At 37.6% G+C, this 17,712-nt stretch overlaps 3 protein-coding genes across 4 annotated transcripts; 1 reads left to right on the forward strand and 2 right to left on the reverse strand.

Moving 5' to 3' along the window:
- Positions 1 to 96: 96 nt before the first annotated feature.
- Positions 97 to 3,503, reverse strand: LOC122036508 (protein TRANSPARENT TESTA GLABRA 1-like). 2 transcript variants are annotated; one of them, XR_006127401.1, is made up of 3 exons: positions 2,328 to 3,503; positions 1,191 to 1,237; positions 97 to 358 (listed from the first exon to the last, which is right to left on the reverse strand). XR_006127401.1 is itself a non-coding variant. In XM_042595855.1 (2 exons), exon 1 carries the CDS (start codon positions 3,486 to 3,488, stop codon positions 2,340 to 2,342), a length of 1,149 nt encoding a protein of 382 aa, XP_042451789.1. In that variant the 5' UTR covers positions 3,489 to 3,503; the 3' UTR covers positions 97 to 358; positions 2,328 to 2,339. The 2 variants fall into 2 exon arrangements, 1 of the variants encoding a protein (XP_042451789.1); XM_042595855.1 differs by lacking the exon at positions 1,191 to 1,237.
- An 83-nt stretch (positions 3,504 to 3,586) lies between these two features.
- Positions 3,587 to 4,309, forward strand: LOC122036511 (40S ribosomal protein S17-like). Its single transcript, XM_042595857.1, has one exon. The coding sequence runs from the start codon at positions 3,683 to 3,685 to the stop codon at positions 4,106 to 4,108; it is 426 nt and encodes a 141-aa protein (XP_042451791.1). The 5' UTR covers positions 3,587 to 3,682; the 3' UTR covers positions 4,109 to 4,309.
- A 341-nt stretch (positions 4,310 to 4,650) lies between these two features.
- On the reverse strand, positions 4,651 to 17,434 carry LOC122036521 (transcriptional corepressor LEUNIG-like). The gene is made up of 17 exons (XM_042595872.1): positions 17,178 to 17,434; positions 14,724 to 14,843; positions 14,515 to 14,612; positions 13,914 to 13,985; positions 10,314 to 10,423; positions 9,950 to 10,236; positions 9,786 to 9,861; positions 9,558 to 9,699; positions 8,657 to 8,706; positions 8,019 to 8,351; positions 7,809 to 7,926; positions 7,629 to 7,735; positions 6,534 to 6,683; positions 5,824 to 5,982; positions 5,631 to 5,747; positions 5,363 to 5,557; positions 4,651 to 5,107 (listed from the first exon to the last, which is right to left on the reverse strand). Exons 1-17 carry the CDS (start codon positions 17,432 to 17,434, stop codon positions 4,964 to 4,966), a joined length of 2,535 nt encoding a protein of 844 aa, XP_042451806.1. The 3' UTR covers positions 4,651 to 4,963.
- Positions 17,435 to 17,712: the final 278 nt, after the last annotated feature.

Consider the following 17,712-nt stretch of genomic DNA (forward strand, 5'->3'; position numbering starts at 1 on the left):
TACATAACACTTACCGCATGACTTCTTGATCCTCCAACAATTATTAATAGCTGAGGAGCAAGATCTGATTCACATCAAGAACTTTAATCGGTTATATGACCAGCCAATCGAACAGAGTTTGCATTTCCCATACACAGGCGGAATAAGTTACAAATTGACAAACAAACGATAATCTAGAGTAAAAGAGTGCATAATATTATCTATCTAGTTCAAATGAGATTCGACTAGTGTGGTTCACAAGACTACTATCTTAGATCATTAGATTCAAGAGAGTATAGCAGACCTCTGTTCATGGCATTAATGGTACAGAAATTGATTGCTGGCTGCTACCTGAAATCTCTAAGTCATCTCCACATATCTGAGAAGGAAGGAATAGATAACAGTCGGTCAGATTTAATGCAAAAACCTTAATATCGCATGTTATTTGTCTCTCATGATGAAGCACAAAATGGAAAACTAAAATGACCTCTGAAGAACAACTAGATAAAGAGCAAATTTGTGATACTTAAAACGTGTACTAATAACAAACCATGGCAGCATAAAGTTGTGTCCAAAAGAGTAATTCATAGCAGTTAGGCAACAACGATATTTTGCAGAGAGAAGAATTAAATGTTCTGGGGTAAACTAGGCTATCTTAATGTGGTAGAGATATCATGCATTGAATTGGGTCCATTAACCATAGAAAAGTGCAAATAGTCTTATTTTCTTGCATGTATCTGGAAAGCTTGACTATTTCGCATGAAGTTTTCAACATCTTTTCTAAAAATTTAATGATTTGATGGATGCATTGCATAGGATGGCTGCTCAGATATCATAAATCTTGCTTAATGCACGCCGAGCCAACCAAAATCTTTAGCGGTTAAAAAAATGTGAAAGCCGCCTATTCATCTATTTGTATTAGAACCAAACTTCTAATCGACAAAATAATTGTCCCATGTCCAAGTAAATCAGAATTATGTCTTTCAGTAGAGGTAAGTTAAAAAAGGTCAAGCCTTGCATAAGTGTTTTTCAGCTGACAAAGGTGGCTAAATTGTGGTTAAGCTTCAAAGATATGAATTAGATCTTCTCTTACACAAGATACGTTGCCTTGCATAATGTTGTGTCTGTTAAATGTGGAGAATCTTGGATTTGGACAATATATAAACTTGATAAGTGAGAATCAAGTATGGATTTAAGTATTGAAAACTTACTTGTGTAAGGCATCCTAGACTTCAACATCTACAGAGTTCTGGAATATCTGAAAAAAAATAACAGTAATCTTAAATATAGGTTAAACATGACCAAAATTATCATGAATCTCAATCATCCCTTGCTGCAATGCAGTAGAGCTCAAGCTACCATCCAGCTTATCCAAGACTTTAACCGAATATAAGAGTATTGTCAACTCTATTGCATAATTTCATTGTTATTTAGTTCCGGTATCACAATTATACTTGAGGACTAATGTGATTTATTAACTATCCTGAGCACATTAGAATTTAAAGAGAATATCCAAAAGCCAATTGCAATTAATTGATACGTAATACAGAAAACTAAAGACAGCAACAAACAGGAGAAAGAGGGCTACATGAACCAGAGATCAAATGCGATAAAATTTATCAAAAGTTAATCATCAGTTGCTGTTAGCTACTGCTTGGGAATCCTTTCTAGAATCCAACACCATCAAAGTACCTTTTCCTCCTAATTTACTATGGCAAAATTGCATATTTTCCTACAAGCATCATGTTAGCAGCCACATCTAAAACCAGTTGCCAATTCCCTTCCCGCTGCATCTCTGTGAACAAAAGGTCAAGAATATCCAAGTTCAACAAACAAAAATTCCTGGGAATGGCACTTATTTGCCTCTTACTTATGAGCTCTTATTCACTAGAATCCGACCCCCACCTACAAGTAGACAACAAAAGAAGATTCTGAAAGCTACTCAAAATGCATTGAGTTTATGAGGAATTCATCCTTCTAACTGTCATGGTGGGATACTCAGTAATCTTAGGGGAATTATGAACTAGGCTATTTATATTGAAACTTAGATCTCAACAACTGGAACTGCTGGAGAAATCTCATGGTTAGAAGTGACAGAGACCAAAAAGGAAATGGCATCTTAGGCAATTCCAACCAAAAGCAAAGTACGAGTAGCACTCCATGGTTAACCTCATAAGACACTTTGCTAAAGAGAAAACTGCAAAGTGATCAAGTAATAGTAATTGTTGAAGAATTTGACCTCATCCACAAACCAAATCTTCTTTTCGCTAACTACTCATGAACTAGAAAAAGGAGATCTTCATGCAACCAATTTAAATCAAGATATAAGGATGCGTAGGTAAGCTTGCCTTTTTAGGATTTCAAACCCTAAGCAGCTGCACCTTGTTGGAGAAGGCGATACCGATCCAATCAGGATGTGCAGAAGACCATTGCAGTTGGTTGATTTCAGCACCTGCCGAGTAGACTAGGACAGGATCTATCCCTTCCGACGCCACTGCGGTCGTCGCGGCTGCCGAGGAACCAGACACGGTAATGGGAGCCGGCAATTCCCAAATTAGGGCTTCGCCATCGTCCGCCGCTGAGCAAATATGCCGCGCGGCGTGCGGGGCCCACGCGACGGCGTTGACGCTGGCGCGGTGCCTCTGCAACTCGGCAACGGGGGCTGCCGGGGAGCGGATGTCGAGCACGACGACGCGGTTGCTGTCCATGGTGGTGACGGCCATGTAGCAGCGGTCGACCTTGTTCCACGCGAGGCGGAGAAGAGGGGTGTCAGGGCGAGGGCTCTCGTAGACGATCGTGGAGTGCTCCTTGTCGCGGAGGTCGAACATGCGGACGGATCCGTCAGCCGACACGGAAGCGAAGACGCCGGCCTCGCCCCAGGCGATGTCGTATACCTCCTTGTCGTGGGCGATAAGCTGCGTCTCGATGGCGCCGCGATCGACGTCCCAGATGGTGCAAGTGGTGTCGATGGAGGAGGTGCCGACGCGGCGGGGCTCGACGTCGTTCCAGTCGAAGGAGGTAAGGGGGGCGCAGTAACCACTGGACTTGCCATTGTCGAGGACAGATCGGAGTTCGGTGGAGTCGGGTCCGAGGCCCCATAGGCGGAGGGAGTCGCAAACCGAGGCGAGTAGGGGGAGGGAGAGGGGGTGGAACATGAGCTTGGTGGGAGGGTAGGGATGGTCGAAGGAGAGGGCAGGATCGGGCCGGAAGGCGAGAGTGTCCTCGTCGAAGCCGACCACCTCGACGCGGTTGGAATAGTCCTCGACGAAGGACCCGAGGGCGAGCCGGGGGGAGGCGGAGGAAGGCGAGAACGCCATGGCGTAGACGGGGTGGGGGGAGTCGAACGTGAAGACGTTGGCGCTGACAGGCGATTCTTGTGTCGAGGTTTCCATCGCCGTCGCGGCCGCCTCTTCCTCTTCCTCTTCCTCTTCCTCCCTGATTTGGCACCAAACGGTCAAAGGCAGAAGGCAGAAGGCAGAAGGCAGTTTTTGAGAAGACGTCAAGGGCATTTTGACAATTATTATAAAATATAAGGGGTAAAAAGAAAAATAAAGAAAAAACAGAGCAAGGACCCAACGCCGTTAAAACCCCTAACGCCGCCTCCCGTGCCGATCCTATTTATGAACCCAGTAGGAATCGAAACGGCGCCGCCACCACCGAGAACCCTAATTTCACCGGAGAAGAAAAACGCATTGCCGCCGAGATGGGTCGCGTCCGGACTAAGACGGTGAAGAAGTCCTCCCGACAAGTCATCGAGCGCTATTACTCGAGGATGACCCTCGACTTCCACACCAACAAGAAGATCCTGGAGGAGGTCGCCATCATCCCCTCGAAGCGGCTCCGCAACAAGATCGCCGGGTTCAGCACCCACCTCATGCGCCGGATCCAGCGTGGCCCCGTCCGCGGCATCTCCCTGAAGCTCCAGGAGGAGGAGCGCGAGCGCCGCATGGATTTCGTGCCCGACGAGTCCGCCATCAAGGTCGACCGCATCGAGGTCGACAAGGAGACCCTCGACATGCTCGCGTCGCTCGGCATGCCCGACCTCCCCGGCGTCGAGAAGCAGGCCGAGGCCTCCGCGCCGCCTACCTTCCCGTCTCGCCCTGGCGGTGGCTATGGCCGCAGACTATGAGGTTGCATTGCATCCTGCTCCTTTTCTCTGCATCTACATGCTCGCAGAAACAAATTCTACTTTATCTGCTTCGAATTTCTGGTCTTGCTGCTCGAATTTGATCGATTGCAGTTCCACTCTTCAGTTCCGATCACTGTTTCAGTCTGCTTGATGTTTCAATTTTCAATTATCAAAGTAATTTATCTATGCATGCGTACGTAAGATTGAATCGATAAATTAGCAAAATTTGGACGCATGCTCGTTCGATTTCCTTCATCTAACTGATCAACATGAAGTAGCAACGTTACAACCTCAAACTCAAATCGTAGCTTTAGAAAGTGGCAAAAATCAAAATGGCGAAGGGGCTCCTCTTTCATTTATTATTAAAATCAATAAACTTGAATTGTACATTTTATTTGCTATAACTGGTTACGTTTTCATTGTTGCTACTAACTGCTACATAATTAGTTTCAGGATTATAACTGTTATAATTGTGTAACATCTAAGAATCTCGTAGGTGCTAGAACAACGTCAAAATAAAGATAATTTCAGAGAGTAAAAGTCTCGTGATGGCATGGATAATAAATGAAAGAGGGGTGCCTTTTTTATTTTTATCCAAAAAAATACAATGAGAATGTTTCAAATTTTTGACAGATTTATTTGGACTGCCAAATCTTGAATTGACAGTGTAAAACTGGGAAGATAAATCATTGACCGGAATAAGAACAGAAATAACCTGGCATTGCTCTCATTCCCTGCCTCTCCTCTTATTCAGGAATGTGAATCCAATGGAGAGGGTTAGAGAGTGCCTTATGCTCTTTAAGTAAAGTTGTGACTCATTTACTATGGCTTCTTCATGCGTTTGAGTGCCCGTGACTATCTCCATACTTTGATAGATTTGTCATAGCTAGAAGATGCGATCAGGCCTGTTGACTCCGACTGTGCTAAGGAGGAAACAAGGTCTTCATGTGCAGGGACAGTGAAACTCTTGTTCTCAGTCACATCCCAGAGCTTCAGTGTCTGCATGAATTGCAAGAGATTAAGCAGCAATCATTCTTTAGAGTTCTAGCTTTGAGAAAATTTACTTATTTGGAAACTTTAAAGGGATTAGTTTTTTTGAGCAATCATTCTTCTAATTTTAAACTCTTGGAGCAAGCACACATAGATCATAATAACTAATGGAGGTATTTTGTCATAGGACCGATAATACTAGACCACTTAGGATAAATGATATTACCTTTTGCTCTAATAATAACTAAGGGGGTGCGTACTTACTTTATTGCCTCCCAGAACCAAAATTTGTGGTGATTGTGGATGGAAGACGCATGAACTGAACCTTTCACCCTTGGATTTGTGTTCATGGATGCAGCTCCCTGTTCGCAAGCACCACACTTTAACCATGTCCTTACTTACAGATGCAAGAGTATCGCCATTTGCAGCCCAACATATCGACTCTATCTTATTATGACCCTACAATTCAAGAAAAGATTAGGAACCTATACGAGAAAAGTTATGAAAAAATGTCTTATCTGCTCAAACTGACCTGTAAAATGTGAAGTCTTATAGTCGTCTCAGCATCGAAAATGGTAATGCCATTGTCTGCTGCTGCAGCCAGGAACAGGCCACTTCTAGGCTGGAACTTGACTCCGACGGTAGCACCCTGGCTCAGCGACAAAGAAAATTGAACTCAGCCATGGGGAATAAGAGTAAGTAGATTGAGATGCAATCCGACTAACCATGAAACTCCTCGTGCATAAAAAGTGGCTGGCACTCCAGTACCTAATATCACGATTGTTGCCGCAGGAGCAGAGAAGATCAGACTTTTGGGGGTGAAAGTCGAGTGATGTTACCGGTGCATTGTGCCCGGAGAAAGTATGTAAACAGTTGACAGAAGACTACAAATGTAAAAGAGGAAAAAAAAAATAGTCAGCACTGAAAAGAAACAACATAACATTGTCTCAGATTGTTAGTAAACATGACTACAAATGTAAAAGAGGAAAAAAATAGTCAGCACTGAAAAGAAACAAACTAATATTGTCTCAGATTGTTAGTAAACATGACTCCAAATTGTGCTATGAACCTTGATAAGGAAACCGCAGGTGAGAAAATGTGAGCTCGGTGTGTGGGGGAGTATAACTCATCTATAGGCAAAAGCTTCTTGCTAGAGAATGCAAGATCGCAAAGGAACAAAGGATACCATTTGGTTAAAAAAAATGACTTGATTGATTCACTTTACCTCCGTAATGTTCCTAGAAGATATAGATGTGTTATCATATGACAGATAACCAAAATAAAACTAATGATGCTCCGATACTGTTTTTCTGATACAGCACTACAGACCATGACTTCTAATCTAACTGCACACGAACACTAATATTATATCTAAACACCAAAAGACCTAATTTACAAAATATAAAAGTAAGTTGTAAGAAGAATAACACCATACTTCAGAGGCATTCCATAGTCGCAGAGTTTTATCAAATGATGATGATGCCAGAAGAGTTGAGTTGGGGCTAAAACAGACACCCGTCGCAAATTTGGAGTGTTCATCAGAACTGCTAATAGTTTGCAATGTCTCCATGTTCCAGATGATAACCTATCAGATAAAATAAGACTATAAGCACCTGAAACTTAACTAAAAGTAACAAAAAAAAAACTATGGTAATTAAGTTTGCTACAAGTGACATAGATACTAATGCAGGATACAGCATCCAATAAGTAAACCAGCACACTCTGAAAAGAAAGTTTAGCCATACATGAAGAACTCATTGGATAGTTTTGTTGAAAATGAAATTTTGTGGCAGCATGTACTAGCCATTGGAAAGCTTAATCTTTGTCCAAATCGTCGTGCTTGCTTCTGGTACATAGTCTCTCCATCTCACAAAGTTCAATAGTGCTTAGTGCTCTAGCTTTGTAGTCTTACTATTGTGCATGACAAAATCATCAGGAAATGTGTAGTAAAGTTGTCACAATCTTACAGACAGGAGAAGTTGCTTGATGTCTAAATCTAGTTGCAAAAACTAGCTCATTGGAATGTTTTCAAAAAACGACAAATAAACAACTCTACAAAGAAGTCCTTAATTTGTATTACAAGTTCTTGACCAACTAGACTTTCTATATTTTGAATTGCACCGACCAATGGTAGTTAAACTCCAGAATAACTATTCCTATTCCGTGATGACTTCAAGCCTACGTGTGATTGCTTCTTGGCGATTGAATGAACTGGCAAATAATTAGCAACTATACATTTTTTTGTGGCATTCTGTAGCAACTATATTGACAAATATCGGGTTTTTTTCTCTTCTTTCCACCACCCAAGGTCACTAACTTGAACCAAGCAGAAAAACCCTACATGCTGGTATACCATCATGCATGGTGTAGTGTGCTGCAGTAAGTTAGGATGGTATACTTCCAGCATAAGTGTGCTAATAAAAACTGACCGAAGCTATAACTACCTTTCAGGGTAATTACATGATGGTAGACTCCATGATGATGAGCTTCAAGAAAATGAAACAATCATCGTGTATACAAGATATACTACCTTTTTATCGTGTCCGACACTAGCAAGCCACATTCCATCTGAAGAGAAGTGACAAGAAACTATGCTTTGACTGGTATGTGCATGACCAGATTCAGTGAGAGTGACTCCTAAGACAGATATAGAACATGTTAATGAAATTATTTGATAAACTAGTTGAAAACCAATGCAGAACACAGATACCATTCAGAGATTTCGTATCATGTGCAGTAGTCATATTGGTAGTAGCAAAAATCTCCCTTCCATCTTCACTATTGGAGAAAAAAGATTCAATAATGTCTTCAAAAGTCTCACAATCATCCTTCAATCAGAAGAGTAAATTATATTTTAATAAGATGATACACTATCTTCCAGTTTTCATAACAAAACTGAAATCAGATTTCGTGGACATACCATTTGGTTGAAATAGGCAAGTCCATATGTTCTATCTGTTCCATGCATCATCAAACTTTTGGAAATAGCATTTGAGTTTTGTAAGTTACTATCCATGGAAACTCCAGAACCAGATATATGACTAGGAGTTGATGGAGGTGGGGTAATAGAAAGTGTTTCCGTCGAACTTTTGAAAGTAGCATTTGAGTTTTGTAAGTTATTAGCCATGGAAGCTCCAGAAGCAGTTGCGATAATAGGGGTTGATAGAGGAGGGGTAACAGAAAGAGTTGCAGTAGTTCCGGTACGACTGTTGTATCCAGCTCCAGAAGAGGTTGATTTTCTCGGCCTACCACTCTGACAGGTGGATAAAAATCATGTATCGATCAATTGGAATGTGAAATAAACATACAACAAAAAAGAGAAGTGACCCAATTTATGAAAATAGATATAAACATGGATTTAGATTCACATATTCCATTTATGAAGTGTGGTTGATTAGAGAATCAAGAGACATATTTCAGGAAATGTAAATTCATAAAAAAGTAAGTAGATCGAAACAATCAGAGTGGTGTCAACCCTGGCCGTGTGACTATATGGTAAATTTGGTACACAGAGTTGACAAAATAAAAGAGAACAATTTCAAAAGAATATAACAATACCTTTGGTGGCCGCCCTCTAAGTGGAAGACTACTGACACCTTGGTTCATTACTGAAAGATATAAATATGCACAAAACATCAAATTTCTACCAGATCATCATGATTAACATTATATATAAATACATTATTGCTAAAGACACGTAAGGTTACAGAACACAAGTAGACAAACTAAATATGGTAACCATCCAATCAATTTGTTAAGGAACTTAAAATTCAGGTGCCTTTAAAAATGGTGCTTTGAGCAATGAACTTTACTGTGATAGACAGTTAAACATCCTAGTAGAATTACCAAAAATTTTCAAGGTGATTTCAAGATCAAGATGGTACTCTGTCTAGAAAGAATTGGCCATAATCTTGTGGAGAACAACATTGCAATATATGAAGTTGTGCTTGATTAATTAATATGAGTTTAGAACCAAATCTTCCCTAAGCTATATAGGCAGCAAAAGGTGAAACCATCACCTCAACGGCCCCTCCACGATGCCCCCCAACCCAACCCAACTATTGCAAGGAGAAGTTGAGACAACCAACGGGGCATTCCGCACCCGCTGGGAATCGACCAGGCCTATTGGCAGCAACACCCTTACATGAACCATAAGTGTTAGCCCGTGGGGGTATTTAGTAGCATGTTCAAAGGACAATTAATAGATTCAATAACCAAGAAACTGTGGAATTTATGTAAAAGGAAGATGTATGCGGTAGAGGAAGGCCAAATCAAACATAGGTAAATGTAAGGGGAAAAAATAATTTATTTAAATATTACTAGTGTGCTAGCTTCACATAGACCTCAATAGAGAAATATGATTTATGTAACTGATATCAAATAGTTGAGACAAACACAGCTTAGGTTGATGATGATGAACATGTTCCAAGGCACAAAATTCACCAGATAATTTGCTTACCAGCTCCATTTGTTCGAGATTTTGCCCCCAGAATTCCACGGCCAAACAATGAAGGATCCACATTCAGAGATCTTTGAGGTGTAGAGGGATCCACATTCAAAGGTCTTTGGGATGAACTTGCCTCACCCTTACTGTGATGCAACTGTGGATAATAACAGTTAACATGAGCGTGCAAGAATACAGATAAAAGGTAACATAAACAAGAATTAGATGGTGTTAAAATAATACAGGTGTGTATTGATTTTGTCCTTGAATATGCTGCATATCAGAAGATCCATTAATGTGATTGTATTGGATAAGCTGCCTGCCCAATTAGATTTGAAACAACTTATTATGACCTCTTTAAAGCATCCTAGAAAAACTCCAGATTCAGGGGAAAAACTAGCTATTACCCTGGATGGATGGCTGCAGATTGTAAAAGTGTGTCTCTGTTAGCGTCAAGAAACTGTGTGGATATCGTATCTGCCATTAACTGTGGCTGATCCACCCCCTCTTCATATGTTTTGGAATCCAATAAACTAGTTTTTGGAATCTCATTGGTATTGGTAGCATTTATCATCTCAATCAAAGCAGGATGAATGCCTCCTTGTTGCTGCAGTTGGGTCTGTTCTTGTGGTATGATCTGTAAGTGCTGCATCTGTAACTGCTCTTGATGATCTTTTGCTTTTGTCCCGTGTATCTATGAGTAGAACAGAAGGTTTTTCTAACCATCATTTCTGATAAAATCTTAAATCATTCCAAATCAAAGGAAATTACCCCCTTTAGTGATGAATCAACTGGAGAATGATCTTCATTTGTTCTAGCGATGAAAACATCAGAAAATATAGACCACCAGTCTGATAGGATATTGTCTGGAAGATTATTTTCTGCATGCCAATCCAAATTCCATAATATGGTATACGGGTGCCAAGCATATTATGTATACATGATTGAAAGCTAGATAAAAAAAATTCAGTCTGTATGGGGTTCACTGATAGGTAAGCATAAAATTTGGTGCTGAGAAACCACATCCACCATGATGAAGATTGAAAATTGTTGGAAAGATTTGCTTCAGTTCTTTGAAATGGATCTCAGCATGGACTTAAATATTGTACCATTCAAGGTATAAGGGAGAGACACATCCAATAATTTGTCAAGATAGGTAGATGGCAGGCTCAAGCATACTTGATGTTTTTGCACCAAAAGGTACTCATGACTTCACAATTGGCTACCAATTAAATGTGCTTAGGATGGATTTAGCTGAATCAATAAATACTTTGATGGGTGTGGGGCAAGTTTATGTTTAAAGCTACAGGTAGCAGGTATATACCTGAAATATTTGATTGATTTTATAATATACACAATACTGATATACATACTTAAAATCCCTAATCTTTCATTTATGTTATTATTAGTCTCATGTTTTGATAGTACCCATGGGTACCTGACACATTTAGTTGAGTAAGGTACCCATCTTAACATTATGTGCATGGGTTCTGCTAGAGCAATAAATAACCATGAGGGGTATGGAACCAGTATGGAATATTAGATATCTTGCACAAGTACATGCATTATTCGCAAGCATCCTACTCGTTTCTATCTCTAATGGTAAGGAAGATACATAGCTTGAAATGGCTTATCCATAGTCTAATATGGATGATACAAGTATAATACAAAGTTCTCAACATAATACAAGAGGAAAGGAATTGAACATGAAATCAATTAGGGTAGGGGATTCTTGACTTATCCCAAAATTGACTACATAGTTAATGTGCATATTCTCAGGGCACAAAACATTAAATGCTAATTGTTTAAAAAGTTAAACAATAAAAGTTAAGATTCTCAAATATTTGTCTGGATCAATATATAAGGAAATGAAAGTTTAGCATACATCTACAAATCAAAAGTAAACATAAGTTTATTGGTGACAATTATAAACTAAATTGAGCAAGTATTTCCTTGCTATTATTATTGTCTGTATGCAATGTCATTAATATCACGTTTGGAATCTTTGAGGTCAAGAATCTTGTGAAAACTCAGGTTTGATAAGTTTCCAGAAGATATTTACAGTTTTATTGCAACGTTAAAGTCAATCTCTATAACCACTTTCAAGACAAAGATCTTTGTCAAATTTGTTAATTTATTGGTTTCGAGGCAGTGTTAAAGGAATCAATGGTTGAATGAACTTTTCTACGTGGGAGTCCACTTAATATGGTTATTGAAACTACCATGCCGGATCTAATTCTGCGGACAACACAACCCTCATGGATCCCGAATCTCAAACTTTCTAGAGATTAAAGAACTAAATTTGAAGATAAGTATTGCTTCTAAGTTGGTAAGGAAATTGATATAACTTACAATTACTAAAATTAACAGGATCTTCTGTTGATGGAGTTAGTTGATAGAAAATCCTAAATAAACAGCAGGAAAACATGAAGGTTCTTTCAACATATTAGAGAAACTCAATGAAAGCAGTCAGTATAGTTTAGGAACAGCAGTTTTGGTATTGTTTGATAGATAGAAGGTGTATAACTAGGCGTTGGGTCATTGTTGAAAGCAATTTAATTTCCTGGAGGAGCAAGAATCAAATTACAATAAGATTGAGAAAAATATCCTGCTATGTTTCATGTTGTTCCTAGTTGGTTGATGTAGTTAAATTTCTAATGAATGAACAAAGGTGTCCTCAGTCGATTTACATGTATTTAGTTTGCAACAAAGTGATTATTTATATCATTACTAATCTTGTCTTTCACAAAACAAGTCTATTAAGATAGAATGTCACTTTGTTCTAATAACAATCACAAAGAAAATAAAAAAGTATATGCTAAGATATTAGGTAACTAAGGATTACGTAGTGGGGTTTAGTCCCACATGGATATTTTAGAAGTAGGTTATATCTAAAGTTTATATATAGGTAAGTTTGTCTCTTGTAAACATATGGTCCTTCATTTCTACAGAAATCATTATTTGTGTTAAAGTTAACCTCTTAGTATTGAGGTTTTCTTAAAAAAAGTATCTAAGGGAGAGGTTGCGTCGCTAGTGGCTCCCCTCATCTTTTGATCCTTTTTCTCCTTCACTTCTAGCTCTCACCAGCATGCAATCCTCCACATTTTCCTTCATGCAACCACCTTTTCTTAGCTCTAATTCCATCTTTCATGAAATCCTCCACTTCTCACACTCCTTCCATAGTTCCATGGTGACTTCATGATGCACAATCTTGTAATTTTTTCGTTCGAGAAATACAATGTTAAACTCTTCGTCAACCTTTTATCATTGCTCATATGGAGACCCTTCCCTTATATTTTCCCTAGAGCCCATATTTCAATTAGAGGAGTCGAGGGAAGTTGCATGCTATCGCTAAGTCATTTCTACTTTTTGAACATAGGTTATTTTTGGATCTCTACATCTTTGTCATCTACCTTTAGCCAAGTCTGCCGTGTCGTCTTCTCACCTCTTGATCTATGAAGTCCTCCAATACTGCCCTAGCTCTAGCACTTGTAAGTAGTGTTGTGAGGGAATTCCCTAGGCATATCTCTTTCGTAAGTTATTTAGCATGTGTTGTTTTGCTCCATTTCCATCAACACTCTCCTATACTGTTCTTAATTAATTATATCCAAAAAAGGTTGAGTTGTATTATCCTTCTCAAATGAGAAAATATTTCCTTTTATTTCACAAGTCAAACAAAAGGTCTTAGTTGTGCTATTTATCTTCCCTCTGAGACCCTCAAGTTCTTTCCTTTTTTATTGGTCTATTATGTGTTCTTGTATAAGTTGCCCTCATAGAGAAGCCCACTCAAGAGATAAATTCTCGAGATCTCGCTTCATTTTTTGTTTAATTTTATCCTTTCTCTCTATATCATCTCTTTGTCAATGTGCTAACATCAAGTCAAAGGCATCATTGATTGTGTATAATTTGTGGTCAAGAAGAATTGTCTACATGCTTCGTCTCACTTGAATGTGAGTACTATATTTTGTTTTATTGTTGAGTCTAGTCAATGTTTTACTTATGAGAATTTTACTAGTTCATCTAACAAGATGGATATAGATAGTACTTGTGCTCCAGCTTAAGAGAGTTTTTAAGAGTTTTATGTTAATATGGTATTAGTCTCACATGGATAGTTTAAAATTGGGCATATGTAAAGAGTTCAACATATAGATAATGGTGTCTCTTAAGAACATATGATGTAAAACAAAATTCCTTTTGTCAAACTTAACCATATCTACCTTAAATATACATATTTTTTTTACTTGCTTTTCTCAATCATTATAGTAAACTAGGAGGGATTAAATAGGAGATTATCTATTTGTGGGGTGCATATTCAATGGATATAAGTATATAGTTGGGCAAGGAATGGTGAATCTAGAATAAGAAAATCACCTAGGTTTTGTTCTTTTTTCTCCTCCTTAGTTTCTCTCCTGTTTGTTTCTTCTTCTATGCTATTCTGAATACCTGTATAAGAAAGCCAAAAGGAGAAGTGTATGAAGGCAGTAACTGAGCATGGTCAAGAGAAAACGAAATGTACTATGAGTATAATAGGTAGTAATACAACCCAAATTTGGGCATTTCAGCGCAGAATCGAGTGACACACCCAATGTACCAATTGGTAGAATAACTCTCTAAACCTACTCAGTTTTGATAAACAACTATTATTCCTCTAAATTTTATAGAAACTTTTGTCAAAGCCGCACCTAGCTGACTAATCATTGATCACGAATACTAGCAAATGGGAGAAAAACACTAGCTCCATGTATAAAGCATTGCCCTTTCAAAACAAAAGCTATTGCTAACTCTCATTTTTATGAGAATCCACAGTGTTTTCCATGAATGACATAATAGAGCTAGTTGCCAAATACAAACGAACACCATGAACTAAAACTGCTAGTACATATTCACAGAACAAAACTTGATAAAGCTTAGATGTACTCGATGCTAAAGAACTGTCTAAGAAAGTGGAAAAGAGAAAATAGAATTTACTCACCCAAAGCTTCCGTCACAACATTTCCTTCTTCCTTGAAAATTTCGGCCGTGGTCAGTAAGTTGCGTCTCACTAGGTAATCATAGATATAAGTATCAAGCCTGACAAGAAAAAACATCACCAAAACAGAAACTTACGAATAAGCAACGGAGCATAAAATCTCACAAAAAAAAAAAACAAAGTGAACTCGATAATAAACTCCCCCAACTCACGCCTTATCCGCTTCCCAGTTCCCCTTCCACATAATGGCGCCGCAACACGAGAAAAAAATCAACACCACAAACTCAGTCACGGTTTCCCCTACGTCCAGAAACTCGCAACCGCATCCACTGCTGCGATTCGAGATGGGAAACAAATCAGAGTCGGGAATGAAAATAGCATACCGAATGGGTTGAATCAAACCTCAAACCCCCTCGTACTCTGTGCCTCCGAGATCACGATTCCGGCGCCCCCTAAGGAAGGAGAGATCGAGATCGCCGGAGAAGAAAGGATTCGCCGATACGAAGAAGAGTGAGGGAGTGTATTTATAGTGGCGAGTAGAACGAAGGGTGGGAGGTATAAAACCCCTCGCTGTGGGCGCTGGTTTTTGTGCCTCGGGAAATTTGACCCGGAGTCGTGCCTCCTCATCTGAAGCAGTTCAACTTGTGCTCCGGGTCTTTGACTTTGGTCAATCTCTCGCGTTCACACGGCGATCTACGGCCCTGATCTATTACAAATGGCAACGGAAGGGAATGTTCTGTCTGGTGCCTGCTTAGGATAACTGGCCCGGACTGGAAGCTGCCAAAATTAACATTAAAAAATAGCTGTAAAAAAAGCTTTTTATTTAAAAAAACACGTGTAAAATAATAACGTGCTATAAGTTTATTACAACAATTTGGAAAGAGTTAATTGTAAGTTTATCAAAACTTCCAAGGTCTAGTTTCAATGTAGATCCAACCCGAACTAGTACTTTGTTCTTGGTCGATCGAATATGCTAAGACATAAGTTTACGATCGTAATTGTGTTTTGTCGTACGTAGCTTATTCAATTATGTTACGGCTAACACGTGCGGTGCTTGTCGTATCTAAACAACAACGTTAGGATACTCGAAGAGTGTTATCGCACGGAATACACTCACACTCTTACTCACTTGACATATACTCACTTGACATATGGATTGTGTTGTAACGTAGCTTACTTAACAATTACATCCCGAGCGACTAATAGAATTGTCATTTTAAGAATAAGTAGGAATTTTTTTCATTAATATTTAACTATTTATAGTTTGAAAATTAATTAGTTCCAAAAATTTTACAGCTTTGTTACCATAGGAGTTTTTTTTCTTCTTATTTTTATTTTTATTTTGAAATAATTAATCTAATTATTTTTTACTTGGTTTGAATGTAAACTATAAAAAAATACTCAATGTCACATTCCATGCTCCTTTTACCTTCCTATTTTCATAAGATTGCTCGGTGGGTTTATTCCCTGTGTTTTTTTAAATGTTGGCAACATAATTTTATTATTAAAGTTGCATTTAAAAACATTGAATTCAAGAAGCTACATGATGATTATAACTTCCCTTCATATTAACAATTCTTCCGAATTTATAAAATAGGATATTTTATTAAAGGCCCGCCCAGTTTTTTTGAATTTCTCAAAGAGCACATCATATTTTAGTTTTTATGAAAGGACATACTTAATTTATAGAATACCTCTCACCAACTCAACTTCTAAAATATCCCATCTCAATGTCAGAACCATCTGAATATATATTTCGTCATTAATTTAACAATAAAATTTAAATTTCATCGTTACTTAGGAATGGAATAAAAAATTTAATATTATATCAATCGTTAAAATAATGACAGATATATATTATAGAACTATAACTAATTTAATGATAAATATTCAATCTAAAAAATTGAATGATTTTCATTGATTTTTTTGTTAATGATAGATGTTATAGATAGGGTTGATAAATTTTTATTGATTTTTATAGAATATGTGAAAAGAATTTTATGGAATTCTATAAACTTTTTTTTTAAGATTTTTACAAATATTTATAAATTTCATAGAAACTTATGATTTAAGAGGTGTATTCAATCTTGAAAAAGCGTAGACGGTCATGGTCTCGTACAATATCTATTTTCAAACAAAACCTAAAATACCTAATTAAATTTATTTTTTTAATAAAATAATAAATAGCAAACTTGTCCATAAAAATTCTTTTCAACATTTTATACTTTTATCTTGTTTTGGCTAAAAACAAAGAGACGATAACGTCTCACTTAAAAAAACTTTACTAATAAAATTTTAAATCCAATATATTATGATAATTTTCAATATTTTTATTTATAATTTTGATCCAATTAACCTGAAATGTTGGTTAACCATTTAATTTGGTCTTTCTTTTAATAAAATGTTAAATTGATAAATTTGATTATTAATAAAATTAATAATATTATTATTAATTTGATTAGTAATAATATTATTAAAATAAATAAATATAAATATATAAAATGTATTTAGGAATTTTTAAAATTTAATAAATTTTATAGAATATTTTTAGGTCGAATTTTATTAGACTTTATTAAATTATCTATTAATTAAGTTGAGAATTAATTTGATTTATTAATATATATTTTATATTAAAACATACTGTCTCAAGTTTCTCTTCCCTCTACGCACAACGCCGCTGTCCAAATCGACTTCGACTTTGGCCTGCTTGCAAATAGTCGACGGAAGCATCATCGACCACCTCAAACAATTTTTCTATTTGTTTTCCTCCTTTCCGGCGCACCGCAGACTTCACCAAATGAGACTCATTGTTTCCCATCACGAGCAACTGGAGAAAAAATTTTCGCTTGCAACCCGTCGCCGGAGAAAAGGTTGCAAACGGCATTTGTTCCGTTCCAGTCATTCCAATCCATTCTTTTGCCATTATAACGTCGGAAAACAGTATTTCAGAGGACCTTTAAGATCAAAGAAATAATCAAAATCGAGGATAGGGAAGAAAAAAAGACTTATTTGTAAAAAATAAAGTGATTTGAAGTCTATAGAAATCTCAAGGATGAGGAGAAGATTTTTTATTTTATTTTTAAAATTGTACCAAGTGTTTTGGAGAGCTCTTATTGGTTAAAATTTATATTCAAGAATTTCTAAAAGAATCCATGAAAATATATTAAAACTTTGGATACCAAAAGATTTTCATAGAGTTTT

The sequence above is a fragment of the Zingiber officinale genome, unplaced genomic scaffold, assembly GCF_018446385.1.
Source record: "Zingiber officinale cultivar Zhangliang unplaced genomic scaffold, Zo_v1.1 ctg167, whole genome shotgun sequence".
NCBI lineage: Eukaryota > Viridiplantae > Streptophyta > Magnoliopsida > Zingiberales > Zingiberaceae > Zingiber > Zingiber officinale.